This window comes from Sander lucioperca, chromosome 10 (assembly GCF_008315115.2).
Source record: "Sander lucioperca isolate FBNREF2018 chromosome 10, SLUC_FBN_1.2, whole genome shotgun sequence".
Classification (NCBI taxonomy): domain Eukaryota; kingdom Metazoa; phylum Chordata; class Actinopteri; order Perciformes; family Percidae; genus Sander; species Sander lucioperca.
In genome coordinates this window covers 11,161,641-11,179,714 of record NC_050182.1, presented here as the reverse complement: position 1 = coordinate 11,179,714, position 18,074 = coordinate 11,161,641, and the positions used below count along the sequence as shown (strand labels likewise).

General features: G+C 40.0%; 1 protein-coding gene across 4 annotated transcripts; it reads left to right on the top strand.

Moving 5' to 3' along the window:
- The first annotated feature begins 1,101 nt into the window (after positions 1-1,101).
- Positions 1,102-17,803, top strand: LOC116036092 (GA-binding protein subunit beta-1-like). 4 transcript variants are annotated; one of them, XM_031279541.1, is made up of 9 exons: positions 2,467-2,574; positions 5,594-5,761; positions 6,105-6,299; positions 10,957-11,065; positions 12,916-13,080; positions 13,870-13,991; positions 15,199-15,628; positions 16,050-16,107; positions 17,098-17,803. In XM_031279541.1, exons 1-8 carry the CDS (start codon positions 2,467-2,469, stop codon positions 16,073-16,075), a joined length of 1,323 nt encoding a protein of 440 aa, XP_031135401.1. In that variant the 3' UTR covers positions 16,076-16,107; positions 17,098-17,803. The 4 variants fall into 4 exon arrangements, 3 of the variants coding, with proteins under 3 accessions (XP_035862343.1, XP_031135401.1, XP_031135400.1); XM_036006450.1 differs by lacking the exons at positions 16,050-16,107; positions 17,098-17,803 and adding an exon at positions 1,102-1,266 and having other exon boundaries at positions 15,199-15,669; XR_004898583.1 differs by having other exon boundaries at positions 15,199-16,107.
- The last annotated feature ends 271 nt before the right edge of the window (positions 17,804-18,074 follow it).

The window sequence follows — 18,074 nt, the reverse complement described above, 5'->3', positions numbered from 1 at the left end:
GGCTTTTAAATTGTTCAAATTTATAATTAATTGCTTTTATTTACAGCTTTCATTTTGCTAAATTTGTTGAGCTTGTTTGCCCCTTTTTTTTTTTTTACTGTAAATTATCTGTAATATAACACTATAATCGGGAATAATTAACCAAAGATTTATGCCTTTCCTTGACACCACAGGGGACATCACGTAGGCTATAATGTGAGTGATGTATAGCCTATTTAATGAGTGATGTAGCCTATTTCATCTTTTTACTACTGCTTGTTATTGCTGGTTGAACGGTGTCTGTGTTGATTGGCTGTGTTTTGATGCTTGCATGGCTTCTTATACTGAATGGGGATACTGTTGATGTGTAACTGTGCTGATGTCTTGCTGCTTCCTGTAGCTCTGCATGGCTTACTGAGAAAGCTTATTTGTTGCTCTAGCTGTCTGTATGGTGTCTTGTTGACTTATGTCTGTATAGTTTAACCTGTACTAATGTCTTGCTGTTTCCTGTTGCTCTGGTCTAAAATCATCTGGCCAAAGGACTACATCTGAAAATTAGCCGGGTGGCTAACACTGGCACATTTACAGAAATGTTAATTAATGTGTGTTGTCCTTTATAAAATAAAGAATAAGAATAATCAGGTCCCTAAACTCTTGACACTGAATATTATTTATTAAACACTTACAGTCAGCATGTTTATTGAAACAAGGTAATGGTCAGTAGAATGTTCTTATTAATTCCACAACAGAAAAAAAGTTTACTGAAAACAATTCATATGTTCCTAAACGTTTAAATAAATGGACTATGATCAACTCTGCATAGACGTTTTCTGCTGCAGTCTTCTTACATCGACTGAAGTTAACTACAAACTACAAAACTGAAACCAGATTTTACCTTCAAAATAAACTTACTTCTTGGAAACACATCATTGCCCTCCATCCTCTCTTGCCGCGATACTACATGTTTATCCTGTGAGGAGCTTTAGAAAATTTTTACAAAAATTAAAATGTCATTTTTACTAGATACAAAGATTTGTAGTGGCATGTACTGCATTGCCCCACCCAAAACAAATAGTTACGCGTTCAGTGTTCGCTTTATTTTGGAAAGCTCAACCGGAACATCCATTATCTGCCTCACTTTACATTAGTCATGTCGCCGCCATCTTTGACCCACAAATAATAAAAACACAAATATTTTTTGCGAAGTTACGAAACAGTTACAATACGCTAACGTGTACCAGCAATCAGCGTAAATAATAGATACTTTTTTGACACCTTCATTTTGAGGCAAGTATACCACGATCAAACATAATGGTTGTATAGCTAGCTAATGTAACGTTAAACACATAATTGCGAAGAGCTAGCAGAGTGATAAACACGAATAGCAACAGTAACGTTAAGTTAAGTCAACCGCTAGCTTTTCATTGTCACTTCAGAATTAATAGGCTTTAAGTTACAAGTGTGTCGATATTTAGGTTGCTGGCTCTTATTATAGCTGAAATAGTTATAGTTATTTGGTAAATATCCGAGCAGAGTTGTCGTCCCCCCTCATGTTTGGAGAATTGACTAGCGGATGTGGAAATAGCTCCTTTGCTAGCTTCAACTTCCACCGGAACAAACCTAACTTTAAATGGGTGTCAAACTATATTTTTATATTTTAAAATGATCGCCTATGTACCTTCTTCGTATTTTATCAAGTGACAAATATGATGTGTATTGATATAGCTTGTCTACCTAATAACGATAAGCCGTGTGCAGGGGAGTCAAGCTTTCATTTCGGTGTTAACATCGTTAACTTATATTTTAACAAGTTGACCGATGCTGTCATATAGCGTACCCTTTATTATACTAATTAATTATAAGTGCGTTTTGAAATGCATGCATGATCTATTAAATTAAGTTTGTAACTTAGCTACATTCCTTATGTAATGGCTTATCATTGCACTTGTTTACTACCACTGTAATTACTCACACATTACACTAACAACAGTGGCATTGGCAATTTTATATATATAAAAAAAAATATATATGTAAATATAAAATATAAATATATATATATCTATATATATATATATATATATATATATATATATATATGCACCTTTCATTACACGAAAGAAACTCAAAGCACTTGACATTGAAAGACAAAATATAAAAATATAAGCATAAACATGAGAACAAAGCATAAAGAACAAAAATAAGAATAAAGTATAAGTACAAATTTGAGGTACTTATACTGTACTTTTGTTCCATTTTCTGCTGCTTTATACTTCTGCTCCACTGTATTTCAGAGGAAAATATAATAAATAATATACCAGTCACTTTGCACTTTAAAGATATTGTATACAAAACATACAATAGGCCTACATGATGATCTTATAAAATGCATTGCTTTAGGTTAGTCTACCCAACAGTACCTCCAGCTGTTCACCTGACTGTTATGTCTCGATGTGATAGCATCAAAGTGTTTCTCCTACCTGTCAGCAGATGTCACTGGTGCATCTTGGGCAGCAGCTGCTGGAGGCGGTGCGGAGTGGACAGGATGATGATGTCAAAGCTCTGATGGCCAATGGTGCTCCGTTCACCACGGACTGGGTGAGGCTGATATGCTTTAATTATGGAATAATCTTCAGGCTAATCTGTAATGAGATGCGTGTGAACCTTCATCTTCTGCCAAGAAACTGAGATTGTCAGCTCTTAATGTCGTTTTGGACTTTGTCACCATGCAGTGGCAGAATAACAGTAATGCTGAGGCCTCATATCGATGTCAAAGGACAGGTTAAAGTAAAAGAAACATTGAGCGGACACTTACTGCAGGGAAAAATCCACACTCAGATACTCTTATATTTCTGTCTTCACTGTACTCTGTCCTGCATCTGCACATGTATATCGTTCATGATTTATCTCTGTTCAAAGAAGGAAAAACACACAAATTCTATGTAGGTGCAGGCCAACAACTAACATGTGCAATCCTCGTGCCATACGGTGCCATAAGTGTGCAACACTTTGCAAATTTGCAGATGAAATAAACTGACTATACTTTGCATTATAACAACTTTCCACATCTGCGAAACCTATTAAACTATACCTTAGGGCTGAAACTAACCGATTAATTATTAATCTGCAGATTATTTTCACGATTAATCCATTCATCGTTCGGTCTACAAAATGTCAGAAAGTACTGAAAAATGTTCCTCACAATTTTCTAAAGCTCCAGGTGATATTATGTCCGAATAGCGGTCCAAAACCTAAAATATATTCAATTTCCAGTCACATAAGACTGACAAAAGCAGCAAATCCTCAAAACCAAGAAGCTGAAAGATGACACAAACGATAAATAATGAATTGATTATCAAAATAGTTGCCCATTGTTTTTTTTGTCGATTGACTAATCCACAATTAACTTATTATTTGAGCGGAACTATTATCCATATTTTACACACGCACTCAGTCAAAATAGCAAAAGGGATACCAGTGGTTATAATAATAACTGTAATGTACAGTACATCTATGAGCTTTTGCTACAAGCACAGAACATTCAGTGTCTTTGTATCATTTTATCCTAATTTGCATTTTAAATGAATTTAATTGGCCTGCAAACTGATGAAATGATTGTATCTATGTACTTATTACAGTAATGACTGATCAGTTGTTTGAAATAATTTAGATTTTTTGAGAAACTTACAAGCCTACATAAATAATCCACAGGCACTATAACATTCATTTATAATGTATTGCTCACTGGCAGTGTGTACATCACTAATGCGGTTCTATTGAATGTTCTCTTCCCTAATGCCACCTTTATCTAGAACAGATAACAGATTGAACGGTGTGTCAAAATGAATTGATTTTCGAGTTCTATTATTCATCTGTGACGATGTGCTACATTTCAGAAATGTACGTAGAAGAGTAGTTGCAGTATTAAAGGGCACTTGGGTTAGTGGATTCATGCCACGTTCGCATGATGTCTGCATTTTTAAATAAGGGGAGAAATAACAGCTTTCATAAATGAAGAATGTATAAATTCAAATCAATCTTTAGTGAAATGAAACCGATGTGTCACGTTTTTCCCAAGTAAAGCTGAGCTGTGCGAATATAGCAGATGAGAATTTAGATTCCGTGGAAGTGTCAACATTGGTGGATTAGCTGTCTTGTGTGCCGCAGTGTATGATACACAGGGGGAGACTTTCAAGCCTTTCAACTCCTCCATCAGTTGTAACTGCACAGAAAAACTAATGTGAGGCGTTTTCATTAGTTCGTCTGTAAATCTGACATGTCATGAGCATTGCATTTGAGCAGACCTAGAGATGTAGTAGAGGTGGAGGGGTGTTTTACTTTTAGCTTTTAGCCCCAAGTTTCATTACTTGTCAAAGTAATGTAACATCATGAGATCTGAGTAGTACTCAGATTGTGGAAATGAGGCTACATTTACACTACTACATTTTGGTTTAAAAACCAATATCTTTTGCTATGTTTATATATATATATATATATATATATATATATATATATATATATATATATATATATATATATATATATATATATATATATATATTGGCCAGAATCTGCCTTTGGGGGAGAGGGGGTCCATATCATAGTGGGGGGGTCTGGGTGTCCTTCCCCAGGGAAGTTTTGAGCATCAACGACTTCATTTCCTGTATTTGGATACACTTTTACGCACCAATTTACGGGGGGGGGAATACCTTTATTTAGTCTATGTGAAGAAGAAAAACACAGATGACAATTCAAAATATATCAAACATATAATGGAAAGTATGTTGTTACATTGGGCATTTTTAAGTGGGTATATGGAAATCCTGGAGCTTTCTTAGTGGGTATACTGCGTATACCTGCGTATCACGTAGACTACACCACTGGTTTACTGGCGTTTCCGAGTCCATGAAACTGAGACATTTGTAGTCGGGACGGGCACAAACGGAGACCTTTGGAAACGATGATGCACGTTGGTCAGTCTTAGCGGTTAGGTAGGCTTACATACCTTTCAGTAACAGCTCCACCTCGTCATTCCACCTATCGAGTTTCCCTCGAACTCTGAACATTAGCTGTGGTTAGAGCTGGGTGATATGGAGAAAGTCAAATATCACAATATTTTTGACCAAATATTGCGGCGATATTGCAGGGTTGACTATTGGTGCTTTCACAAAATATTCACACAATGATATTTGCGATAAATAATCATCAGCAATGTGGATATAATGATTAAGTGGGTAAAGGCAACTATAGAACAGCTAGAACATTCTGGTAAGTTCAGAAAATGACATCACTTTACTGTAATGCATCCTTAAAAACCAGGAAAAGACACCACTTGTGTCACATATCCAAAATTTAAGACAATATTTAGCCTCATATATCGTTATTGATATAATATTGATATATTGCCCAGCCCTAGCTGTGATGCAGATGTGATGGCGTACAACTGTGTGAATACAAACCATGGCACTGTTGGGGGGGGGGGGGTAGGGGGGTGTAGGGGGACCCTTCATGTTAAGTGAACTTTCCCTGTATAAAGATAATTAAAAATCACCTCCAGCTGCTCCTTCACATATCTTGGTCTCTCTCTCTCTCTCTCTCTCTTATCTTTTTCCTCCAGTTGGGCTCATCGCCGCTGCATTTCGCAGCCCAGTACGGTCATCACTCCACCGCCGAGGTGCTGCTGCGTGCCGGGGTCAGCAGGGACGCCCGAACAAAGGTGGACAAGACCCCTCTTCACATCGCCGCCTCAGAGGGTCACTCCACCATAGTGGACCTGTTGGCGCAGGTGAGGAGAGACCTCTACCGTGTGTTTGTCTGTTTCAGTGTGGTTATGCATGCAACATGTTCACATTATTATAGTAGATAATGCATGGCCAAAGTGTATGGACAAACCCTTTTCTAATCTCTGCTTTGGAAATACAAAAGCATTTTCAGAGACTTCAACAATGTGTTTTAAATGACATTTTACAACCATGTTACACATGTTTTCAACATTGTTAGACTGTACACTCCACCTTTCCTAACTGCCTAGTCACAGACATTTTTCTCATCACGTCCCTTTCGTCTTCCTCTGTTTTATTGTTTTCTTCCCTTTTCTCGCCAACGGGGGGCGACGTGCACCCTTGCAGAACGGCGCCAACATCAACGCCAAAGACATGCTGAAGATGACTGCGCTGCACTGGGCGGCTCAGCACGGCCACAGGGAGGTGGCGGAGCTCCTGCTGAGGCACGGCGCAGACGTCCACTGCCTCAGCAAGTTTGACAAGACGCCCTTCGACATCGCCATGGATACCAGCAACACGGAGCTGATGATACTGCTACAGGTGGATGGACGGAGGGTGGGGATGTGGAGAGACAGAGACATTCTGGGAGCGAGAGAAAGAAAGAGAGAGAGACAGACACTCGGATAGCGCTGAGGAGAGAAAAACAGGATGGGCAAAGACATTGAATCAGATGTGAGGAGTCAGACGAACAGATGAGATAGAGAGTAGGGATGTCACGATACCAATACCAGTGAAATGCCACGATTCTTGATACCCAATTTGATACCATGGTAACAACAAACAAACACAAAACAATAAATCCCATGTACTCCTTTATGACGTGTATTTCAGGATAAGGATAAGTCAGAGGATAAGGTGTCATGTCACTCTTTTTTAGTGTCATATTTTTTTTTGTGTTTTGGCGTAGAGTAGAGGGATTTGAGGGGGGAAGGAGAGCGTGGTTTCCATGTAATCTGAAGAGAACGTCAGTCTTTTGGACCCACGGCCCACTGCCCCGAAGCCTGGCATCACCACACAGCTAGCATACGGGAACGTCTTCCATGAGTTCACCTGGAACTCCCAGACAGCAAGTATGTTATGTCTGTTTCTCTGTGCTGTTGTTTCTTCACATGGAACCAAGCTGGTTAAAGTTAACTTTTAACTGACGTTATGCAGAGGTCCACTGGAACCAGCGCTAATGTCAGCTTTCATTGATGTTAGGCTGTATGTGAAAAACAACGGCAGAGAAAAACAGACTTACTTGCAGTTTGAGGGTCCTATCTTGCACCCGGCGCAGCGCAAAGCCCGACGCAAGTGTCTTTGCTAGTTTAAGACCGACGCAGTTGTCAGTTTCTTGTCCAGCGCCCACATCGTTTAAATAGCAAATGCACCTGCGCCCATCTGTGCGCCCATGGGCGTGCTGGTCTTACAGGGAGGTGTGTTCAGGTGCATTCTTGGCGTATTGCTATCTTGAGGCAGCGGGAAGTGATCGCGCCATTGACCAAGAAAAACCTGGTCTAAAGTCAATAACGCAGCATTTCATTGTTATTTTAACAGCGCATTAGTAAAATGTGCCTAGGCTTATGCACACCGCACGCACACTATGCTTGTTACACACACACACACACAGGGAAGTGCAGCAGTACACAAACATGCAAAAGATTACTAACCCTAACCCTACAAATAAAAATTTTACAGTGCAAATCCGCCATCATAATAGCAATGCGCCAAGGTACAAACGCGTCTGGCGTTTAAAGGGAATGAGAGATGACATTAGGGCTGTGTATTGGCAAGAATCTGGCGATGCGATACGTATCACGATACATGGGTCACGATTCAATATATTGCAATATATTTTGATACTGTGCGTAAAGCGATATATTGGGATTTTTTTAAAGTATAATTTTAGAAAAAGTAATATTTAAAAAAAGACATGATGTTCATAAGTTTACTTTAGGTAAACCATTCAGTACACAGAAAATCAAATCCAGTCTGGGATTGTGGTTCACAGGTTCTTAGTGAGCTAATTTTTACATGCTAAAGTAGGCCAAAGTTCAGCCATAGCTACATTGTTAGCTTGTCTGGCACTAGTGGTGCGTCTCAGCATAGCCATCTAGCGGTAGGGGGTTTAAACACAACATAAACGTGAACCACTGTCTTACATGAAAATTTTTGCACGTAAACTAAATATCTAACTTCGATATTGTGTTTTTGAAAATCGATACAGTATTGCAAAATATAATATCGCGATACACAAGTGTATCAATTTTTTCTTACACCCCTAGATGACACTCTGATTGGTTTATTGCATGTTACGCCCAAAACACACCTATGAATTAATGAAGACACTAAGTACAACCCTTTTGAACCATGCACCCGGCGTACGGACCCTTTTTTTCCACCGTCAAACTTGCAAAAGTGGATTTGGACACGCCCTAAACGCACTTGCGCCATGCGCTGCGCGCCAAGCGTTTAGATTGTTAAAATAGGGCCCTGAGAGTTCCAGGTGAACCCGTGAAAGCCATTGCCGTATATGTACGGCATAAGTTTACTTCAGGCTTACTGCATTCTAGCAGCATTTCTTTGTCTTCGGCATTTAGCACTAGACTAGAACACTTGTAGGCGTATGTGCTGCCCCTGTCAGGTTCGGAAGAATTGCATCTCCGGTACCTAGGAAAAAAAACAAGTACAGTCACGTTTTCAGAATTTTGGCATCAGCTTTCGTACTGAAGTATCGGTTCTCTTGACATCCCTAATAGAGAGACAAGATTGGATGAACACAGATATAAATGGGGATAACAGAAGGGAGAGAGAAAAAGAGACATAAAAATGATGAGGGGAGGGAGAGGAAGAAAGGGAAGAAAAAATGATGTAGAGGGAAAGAAAATAAAATGAGGACAGGCAACTGAGAGAGAAAAGAAGGATGAGGCATGCAGGGAGGAGGACAGAAAGCAGAGATGAGTGGAGGCAGGTCATTTCTGTGTCTGTCGGCGTCTCAAACGCTAAACGCTTTTGTGCAAGGTTATAATATAAGATAACAGAACAGGGGACACTCGGGGGGGGGGAGACAGTAAACGACCAAGCACATTTCAGCCGAGGCAGGTAAAAATAAAGACGAGAGGAGAAACAGCGAGAGAGATGGACAGATAGACGAAGGCAGGGGAAGAAAAGAAGACATGACGGGTAAATGAGGGGCTTGTGAGAGAGGCATAGAGAAAGATGGACAGAGCTTAGGGGGAGAGCGAAAACAGAAAGGAGGGGGAAGAAGAAGAAGATAAATGGGGGAGCCGAGGAGATTAAAAACAAACGGAAAGGAGGAGAAAAGTAAAAATAAAATAAGAAGACAAAAGTGTGAGACCACAGGCGCAGACATGTTTGCACAGTGCCCCTGCGATTTCAAAAATAGGTTCGATGTTTTCTAAGTGCGACTAGCAAAGCTCCAGTCGGACTCTCACCGCCGTTGCTATGGTTTCAGTGGCCGTGCAGCATCTCTCTGTCAGACAGCCATGTTGCACAAACAGTTCTTACAATAACACCCGCGTTTAGACACCATTTCACACAAGATGGGATTAGCCCTTGTCTTTAAAAGCATAAAGAATCCACACTAATAACGACAATAACAGAATTGTGGTGACTGATTATGTTGAAGTTAGTGGACACAGTATTTGGAAAAATGAGATTATAAAAGGTCCACATGCTCTCCTACCAAGGCTTTATGTAACAGAGGAGAGTGTGGGCCTTCAGGTGGTACGTAGGAGGTTCTAGTTAGCATTAGATAACTCCTCTCCCTGGACAGGACTCTCCAACCAGCCAGGATACAGATAGTAGGGCCTCGAGCAAAAGCAGCATGGTTGCCCCATGCGAGATGTCTGCATACAGGACACTGACATATGTTTATGATACATAAACACCCACAAGTGGCCATGAGTGAGAAATGTTCCCCTGTGGTCATTGTTTGAAAGGGCTGAATCCCCGTGAGTGCACCATGATATGTGTTTGTTATCTGAAATTAACATACTGCTGTGCTCTGAGGAAGTAAAGCACTTTAGCTTCTAAGACAAATAAACTACTGGACATGTTTAGGTTTAGACACAGACATAGAGCCACAAAAAATGTTAGTGTGCCATCCATAAAATAATGACCATTGTTTCTCTTTCTTATCAAGTCTGCGCAGATAAAATGTCTCCTTCAGATGAAATCGCATCGCCGCTACACCGAAAAAGAATCATCAGTGGTTAAACAATAAAACAAACTATTGGTTTTAAACCTTAGCATACACCTATTGCAGCCATCACATTGTATTCACTATTAACCGCATGATTACCTTTGCTCGGAAAATGGGCCAATTTAAAAAAAAAAAAAAGAAAAAATGTCATATGATCACTGAAGCGATTCTCAAAGTAATTTTCACTTTCAGCAGCACAGATCACTTTCAACTGCAATTCTTCAGGGCCCCAAAAACTGCTCTACTGTGACTCTTTTCTAACAGAATAAAACTAGTGGCTTAAAGTGTCCGTTTCAATTACAGAGTACTGATGCTGTCTACTTTCTTATCTTGTGTTTAAGCCTTTTATTGTTGTTTCAGACAGTTGAAACAATTGGTAGGCTCTTTTTTTTTTAACACATCAAAGTGTTTCAGTATTTCATTTTATGCCTGTAACTCGTTAATTGGATTACACATTCATCTAAAATGGAATAAGAGATCAGAAATTGTATCATATACCACTTTCTCACTCAAAAGGGCATGCAAGTACGCATGCAAGTAGTAAATAAAACGTGAAATAATCAGAAATTAGGATATTTTTCAGTTTTTTCAGATATAGTTTCGGTTTTTAAAATGTCAAAATACCTTCGGGATTGATTTGATGCCCCGAGAGTTTTGGCCCATGTAGCAGAATTGGTGGAGAGCAAAATAGAGCTAAAAGAGAGTAAATGGACTTACATTATCGCCATATCAACCTAGAAGGTCGTGATATGTCACTGTTGTGTTTACAGCTTGTTTCCTTCCACTCCTCCTAAATAGCCAAAGAATTAGTTATTGTGGGGTTAAGCGCAGGCTTTGAGTTTGTCCCAGGTTTTGCCAGACGTTATATTTCTTGAATATAATCCCAAAGGATTTCATTTGAAATGTTCTCACTCTCAATCAGTATGTAAATGATCATAAACTGCAACAGGATTTCATGTAACCACAGCTCCTGTTATATGTGTGTGTGCACAGGACGGCATGCAGAACCAGGTAAACATGGACCCAGAGTCCCACTACATCATCCGTTCTGGTGGGCTGGTCAACCTCTCAGACCTGGTCAACGCCACCAAAACCAGTGCAGGTAGGCAGCACACATGCGTCCATCAGTTGTGTTTAGGTGCAGTGATACAGTACAGATATTAAGTGACAAAAAAAGGATGAATAAACAGCAGATGGAAAAGGATGTGGAATACAAACTTGTGCAGGTGGGGGGAAAAAAAGAAAGAAAGAAAGAAAGAAACCTCAGGAGACTTACTGTGTTATCTCAAGAGACATATCATATTTGACAACAAATTAAGAAACATCTGGACTGGACTCCACGATCTAGAATAGAAACAAAATGGCAGACAGTTTTAGAACAACAATTCATATTTGCCAAAATCCAGTGGTGGAATGTAACTAAGTATATTCACTTAAGTGCTGTACTTAAGTACAAATTAGAGGTAGTTGTACTTTACTATTTTCTTTTCATGCCACGTTCTACTTCTACTCCGCTACATTTCAGAGAGAAATATTGTACTTTTTACTCCACTACATTAATCTGACAGTTTTAGCTACTAGTTACTTTACACAAAAGCCCGACGCAAGTGTCTTTGCTAGTTTAAGACCGACGCAGTTGTCAATTTCCCCTCCAGCGCCCACGTTGTTTAAATAGCAAATGCACCTGCGCCCATCTTTGCGCCCATGGGCGTGCTGGTCTTACAAGGAGGTGTGTTCAGGTGCATTCTGGGCGTATTGCTATCTTGAGGCAGCGGGAAGTAATCGGGCCATTGACCAACAAAAACCTGGTCTAAAGTCAATAACGCAGCATTTCATTGTTATTTTAACAGCGAATTAGTAAAATGCGCCTAGGCTTATGCACAGTGCGCGCACAATATGCTTGTTACACACACAGGGACGCGCAGCAGCACACGAACATGCAAAAGATTACAAATAAAAATATTACGGTGCATATCCGCCATCATAATTGCGTAATTGCATAAATGCGTCAAGGTACAAACACGCCTGGCTTTTAAAGGGAATGAGAGATGACACTCTGATTGGTTTATTGCACGTTACGCCAAAACACACCTATGAATTAACGAAGACACTAAGTACAACCCTTTTGAACCATGCGCCCGGCACACGGACCCTTTTTCCACCATCAAACTAGCAAAAGTGGATTTGGACACGCCCTAAACCCACCTGCGCAAGGCACTTCACGTCATCCGCTTAGATCGTTAAAATAGGGCCCTGAGACTTTTGCACACAAAACACATGTAGTTTATAAAATATGATGTTTTAATACAAATAAAACTACCCAACAATATAACAGCCTACAAGTGCAGCTGAAATAATTAGACCATTAAACACTTAGTTGATGACAGAACAGTTTGGATCGTTTCCCGTTTCTAAAATGTGAGGATTTTTCTGCATCGAGTACTTTTAATACTATAAGTACATTGTCCAGATGATACTTACATATTTTCACTTAGGTAACATTTTCAATGTAGGACTTTTACTTGTAACAGAGTATTTTTACAGAGTGGTATTAGTACTTGTTATTAAGTAAAGAAACTGAATACTTCTTCCCCCACTGCCAAAATCTTATTTTGTAAAGAATAACACTAATGCCTGAGATAAAGACAATAAAGTAATGAATTACCAATGAATGGAACTGGAAGAGGGACACATTCCCTCTTTTTATTTGATCTATCCTCTTATTCCTGACAGAAAAAAACAAACATTAGCTTCTCAGTAGCAACAGTGTTCATTTAGAAATGTCTTTAACCATCCAGCAAGAGTTTGAAAGCGTGTAAATTGGAATCCTTTTCCTCTTCTTCTTTGTGGTTATGTAACATACTGGCCTTGGTTCATTTTTGAACAGCATCATAATGTGAGAGTGGTCCTACGCGTGTTATCTAACAATACAAAGCCAACTGTTGTCTGCAGGCAAGTCAGAGGACGTCATGGCTGCCGAGTCGGTGGAAGCAACCTTTCAGCATGTGGTGGGCGACGGCGGGCAAAGGGTCATTACCATAGTGACGGACCAACACGGCAACCTGCAGCCAGCGTCCCTGGGCCAGCAGTACATCTTCACCCTGCAGGGGCAGCAGAGTGAGTGGGCAACACAAAGGTGCTCTCGAAAACTGAGCAGGACCTAACTGAGAATAGGGATGCATTGACATCATAAACGCAGATAGTTTCTAAAAAAGCAGCACTATAACAACAATAAAAAAAAACAATACACCCATTAGCAATCAGCTAGTTAGAGTGTTACAATTCTGTACACACTGTGGAGAATTCACACAAAACAGAGGCACATGTATAGCGCCTGGGAGTAGTACAGACAAGATTGCAGTTTGCTGTTACTTGCATTTTGGAGTAAAACATGGGGAAAAGCTGCTTATCAAATGGGTTTATATGTGATGGGAGAAAATACAAAACAGGAAAATCAGCATCTTGAGACTATTTGACATCTTTGTACGTCAAGTAAAGGATTGTTCATTGAGAAATGATGTCTAAATATGTAAAACACTATATTACAAGCTGGGTCTTGAGGAGAAAAAGAAGCAATTTAAAACCAGTTAAGTTGTTTGTTGCAAGTGCAGGTGGGTGGGTGTTGCCAAATCAAAGACATAAGTATAGGAAAAAGAGAACTCCTAACTCAGAGCTTTTAAAGAAAATGGAAAAAGAAACTACACTCGCCTATCTGAAATGAAACCCAATCATACAGACAGGGAAACACAGAGAATAGGACTGCAGAACTACCAGCACACACACACACACACACACACACACACACACACACACACACACACACACACACACACCGCAACACAAGAAAACATTTGTTCACAGCTCTGCACTGACCCTCCTCTGACATTTTTCTATTCTGCGGTGCAGTGGTGGCTTTGCCAGCCGGCGCAATCACAGAGGAGGTGGTGGTCGAGGATCCTCAGCAGGCCACGCCCAAACGCAAGAGGTACACAGACCCCTCAGCCAATCACGTCGGCCTAAAAGACAAGGTAAGCCAGAAGTACCTAGGTACATATCAACTGTTTAAACCTGTTATATACTAGCTTTATCTTATGATTTACAGGGTAACTTGGGATACAAGTGTTTTCTTTGATTAAGTCAATATTACAATTAGCTTGTAATTGTATACATGTAATTGTGGTCTGCACATCATTTACATTTACATTGTATGTTATACAATAAGGTTTACTAAACTACATTTAATTTAAACCTGAAATTAAGTGTAATGCAAAGTTTTGAGTCTAATGCCACGTTGATGTCATATACCAGCGCTTCTCAAAGTCCGGACCAAGGTCCACACCCGGACCAAACGGCAAGTCAATCCGGACCCAGCCCTTGTGTTATGAGTACAATACATTATGATTTGTAACGTCACAACTGTAAAAAAAAAAAAAAAAAATTCTATGTAACGTTTCCCAAATCGGTCCAAAAGTTGAGCAGGAAAACAGAGTACTCAACTTGAATACATATTGCTTGAAAGTTCAAAGTGAGTTGATTAAATGCTACTTTGTTATTGCCAATCGTTCCGGACCTCTGAGCTTGAATAAAAATCAGATGCCAACCTTTAAGTGAATCGTTTGAGAACTGCTGTCATATACAGTACCATAATTACCTTTTTTCAACTTGTACATCGAGTTCAACATCCAACTCGCATTTACGTTTAAGGAACACGCCACCGTTTTTTGAAATAGGGGTTATTCACCGTCTCCCCAAGATTTAGATAGGTGGGCAAACGCATTTTTGCCTTCGCATGCATTGTCTTAGTACGGCAGCACCGCCGCTAGTTTAGCTTAGCATAGTGAATGGAATCCTTTGTTGCCGGATAGCATGTCGTGAGTAAAAGTGAGCCAACAAAAAAAACTTCTTGTGGCCTGCGTATTCACGAGTACAAATAGCAATGCAGATTAAGATTAGGCGATTTCCTAGGCAAATATTGACTTGGGACTATATTGGGGCGAAGTACAGGCGAAGCACTGCTACTTGGGCGCAGAGATATCATATATTTACTCACGACATGCTATCTGGCAACAAAGGATTCCATTCACTATGCTAAGCTAAACTAGCGGCGGCGCTGCCGGACTAATCTAAATCTATGGGAGACGGTGAATAACTCCTCTTTCAAAAAAACGGTGGCGTATTCCTTAAGGAAAGTTCCCATATATTTGACTTGTTTTTTTGTTTTGTTTTTATTTCCAGAAGGTGAAAGAGAGTCGCGAGCAGCTGCAGCGGCAGCTGCAGGAAGCCAATCTCAAAGCCGAGGGGTACCAGCAGCAGCTCCTGCAGAAGGAGCAGGAGGCCGAGCAGTATCGCCTTAAACTGGAGCAGGCCATAGCAACCAGTCACAGCAGCATCAACAACGCCATCACTGCGACGACCGTTACCTTAAACAACGGCGCTACATTGAAGCAGCAGGAGGAGGAGGAGGTGATGGTAGAGGAGCAGCTAGAGACGACACAGGAAGCTGCAACAAAAGAAGTGGAAGAAGGGGAGAGGGAAAACATGGAGGAGGGGGAAGAGGTCATCTTCCTTCCAGAAGATGCGATTTTTGTGAATGAGCGCGAGCTGGAAGTGGAGGTCGATGGTACAGAGGAAACACACAAGTCTTCCCCCCGTCAGCGAGGCCAAGGTAGAAGGAGAGGGAGAGGCAGAGGTGGACGCAGACACTAGCTGACATGTTTTGTGATCATCTATTTAACTGATTTTATAACCTTTTGTAAACAAAAAGACTTTTGTAAATATGTCCATATGTTTTCATGCAGCACAAACATCAAGAGGACTTTAGATTTACATGACTTTATAGACCATTTCACAGTTGTCAACATTAACATTCTAAATGGCCCCAAGTTGATTTCCTGTTGTAATGTATGTGAATGACATTAACTGACAGGAAGTTAACAAGAGGCCAGGCTGTTGCCTAGCAATGGGATTCCATTAAAAAAGGTCTATAGGACTTTACATCAGGCACACACTGAGCCTGGAGAGGACATGCATCATGGACTTTGGATGATGTTCAGTGCTTCACTACTTTATCTCTTTGTGTTTCATAGCTCTGGGATCACCTGTAATTTCGTGACCATCCTCCCAACTGAATGGTAGCTGAGCTAGGTATAGTACTAGCTAAATAATTCACCTTTATAATGGTACAGGTCCACTGGGAAGCGCCATTTCCATGCGAGCGATGCATTCCGGTAGCGACAAGTTGCCCACTCCTCATTTGCATAAAGTTGAATCCAGGCTAGGGCTGGGCGATATGGAGAAAATGAAATATCCCGATATTTTTGACCAAATACCTCTATATCGATACCGCAACAATATTGTAGTGTTGACTATTGGTGCTTTCACAAAATATTTACACAATGAGATTTTTGATAAATAATCATCAGTAATGTGGATATAATGACTAAGTGAGTAAAGGTAAATAATAGAACAGTTACAACAGTCTGGTAAGTTCAGAAAATGACATCACTTTACTGTAATGCAGCCTTTAAAACCAGGAAAAGACAACACTTATGCCATATTACGATATCCAGAATCTAAGACGATATCTAGTCTCATATCACGATATTGATATAATATTGATGTATTGCCCAGCTCTAATCCAGGCTACTTTATGCAAATCAGGAAAGTCCTACTCGACTCGCTGCCCTCGAAAACCCACAAACATTTTTTAAACTGTCCGTTGTCGATCTAAAATGAAGACAGAGTCAGCAGCTGCAGCTTAATTCTTGCATAAAATTTCGGTGAACCATTATTGTAAAATAAGAGAAAGTTTCCAAACGAGCCGCCATGTTGTTCTGTTTTAAAATTTGGGAGCAGACAGCCCCACGTGAAGTGTTTGTCCAATCAGGTGCAGCCATCGCGGTTCAGGGAGGGTGTAGCGTGTTTTCTTTGCTTGTCAGTGGTCATTATAGAGAAATTGATAGCTGCTAGTGGCGAGCCCACCGTAAGTGCCCAATGCGGCGAAGCGGGGCGATCCCTGCCGCGGAAAAAAAAAAAAAAAAACGCCACAGTGGGCACGTACCATTAGTTTGTACCTTCATTATTCTGTTTTGTATTTCAAAGTATTTCTGTGTTTACATTATTTTTTTATGACAGGATTTGTGTCGAGGGCGCTCAGACTGTGATGTGTCACTCGGTGAATGGGCCTCAGTGGAGGCGCACAGTACAGTCAAAGATAATCAAGAAGCAATTACAGTAAGAGCACTCAGTGATCTCTTATCCAGGGTGACCTGCAGTGAGCAGATAGGAGCTTCACCAAAATGCACCACAGTTGATGGAACACACCCTATCTTTTCTGGGAATCAAACTTGTGACCTTTATATTTTTAGAGCAGCGTCTTCAGCTACTCAGCCACCGTCCACCCAGTTATTTTACTGTGTAATATTACTGATTCAATACGAGTAACAACAAGACGTAAAATTACGTTTTAATGTTAATTCTTTGTCTATATGACGGTTTTCACACACGTCTGTTGGGAGATGTTGACGACCAAAATCATGAGTGGAGGGATAAGGATGGTTCAACTTTAAACGCAGCAGCATTAGGGCCATTTCCCACGAGGACAAATTACGGAGCCAGTTTGGGGATTTTGAATTTGATTGTTTGTTTGTTTTTCATTAATTCACAGCCCATATTTTCATTATTGAAACTGTCAGGGGACGTTTGTTTACATGTTTGCACTTCAGGGCTTTATTCATCAGAACTTCTTATCTTTTGAGACAACAAGTTTGTAAAACGTAATTATGTGATTCTTTTTGTGTCTGTTTTTTGTCACTGAGGCAATAAAGTGTGTACTCATTAATTCTTGTGGTTGTTTTGCTTTATAATTAGAGGGACAGTTAGTTTTGGAAACTAAAATGTAAACAATAGTATTTAATAACGTTGAATAGTTTTACATGTGAAATATATTTAAAAAAAAAAAAAAAGTTTACATTTCAATAAAAATGCTCTTAATTTATTCCCAGTTGGCATTGTATCTTCATGTATATAAAGATCCCAACACTTACTCATCATTATTTGCATGTAAAATTATAATTTGCAAAGGCATAACTTTGGGTTCAACATTATGGGGG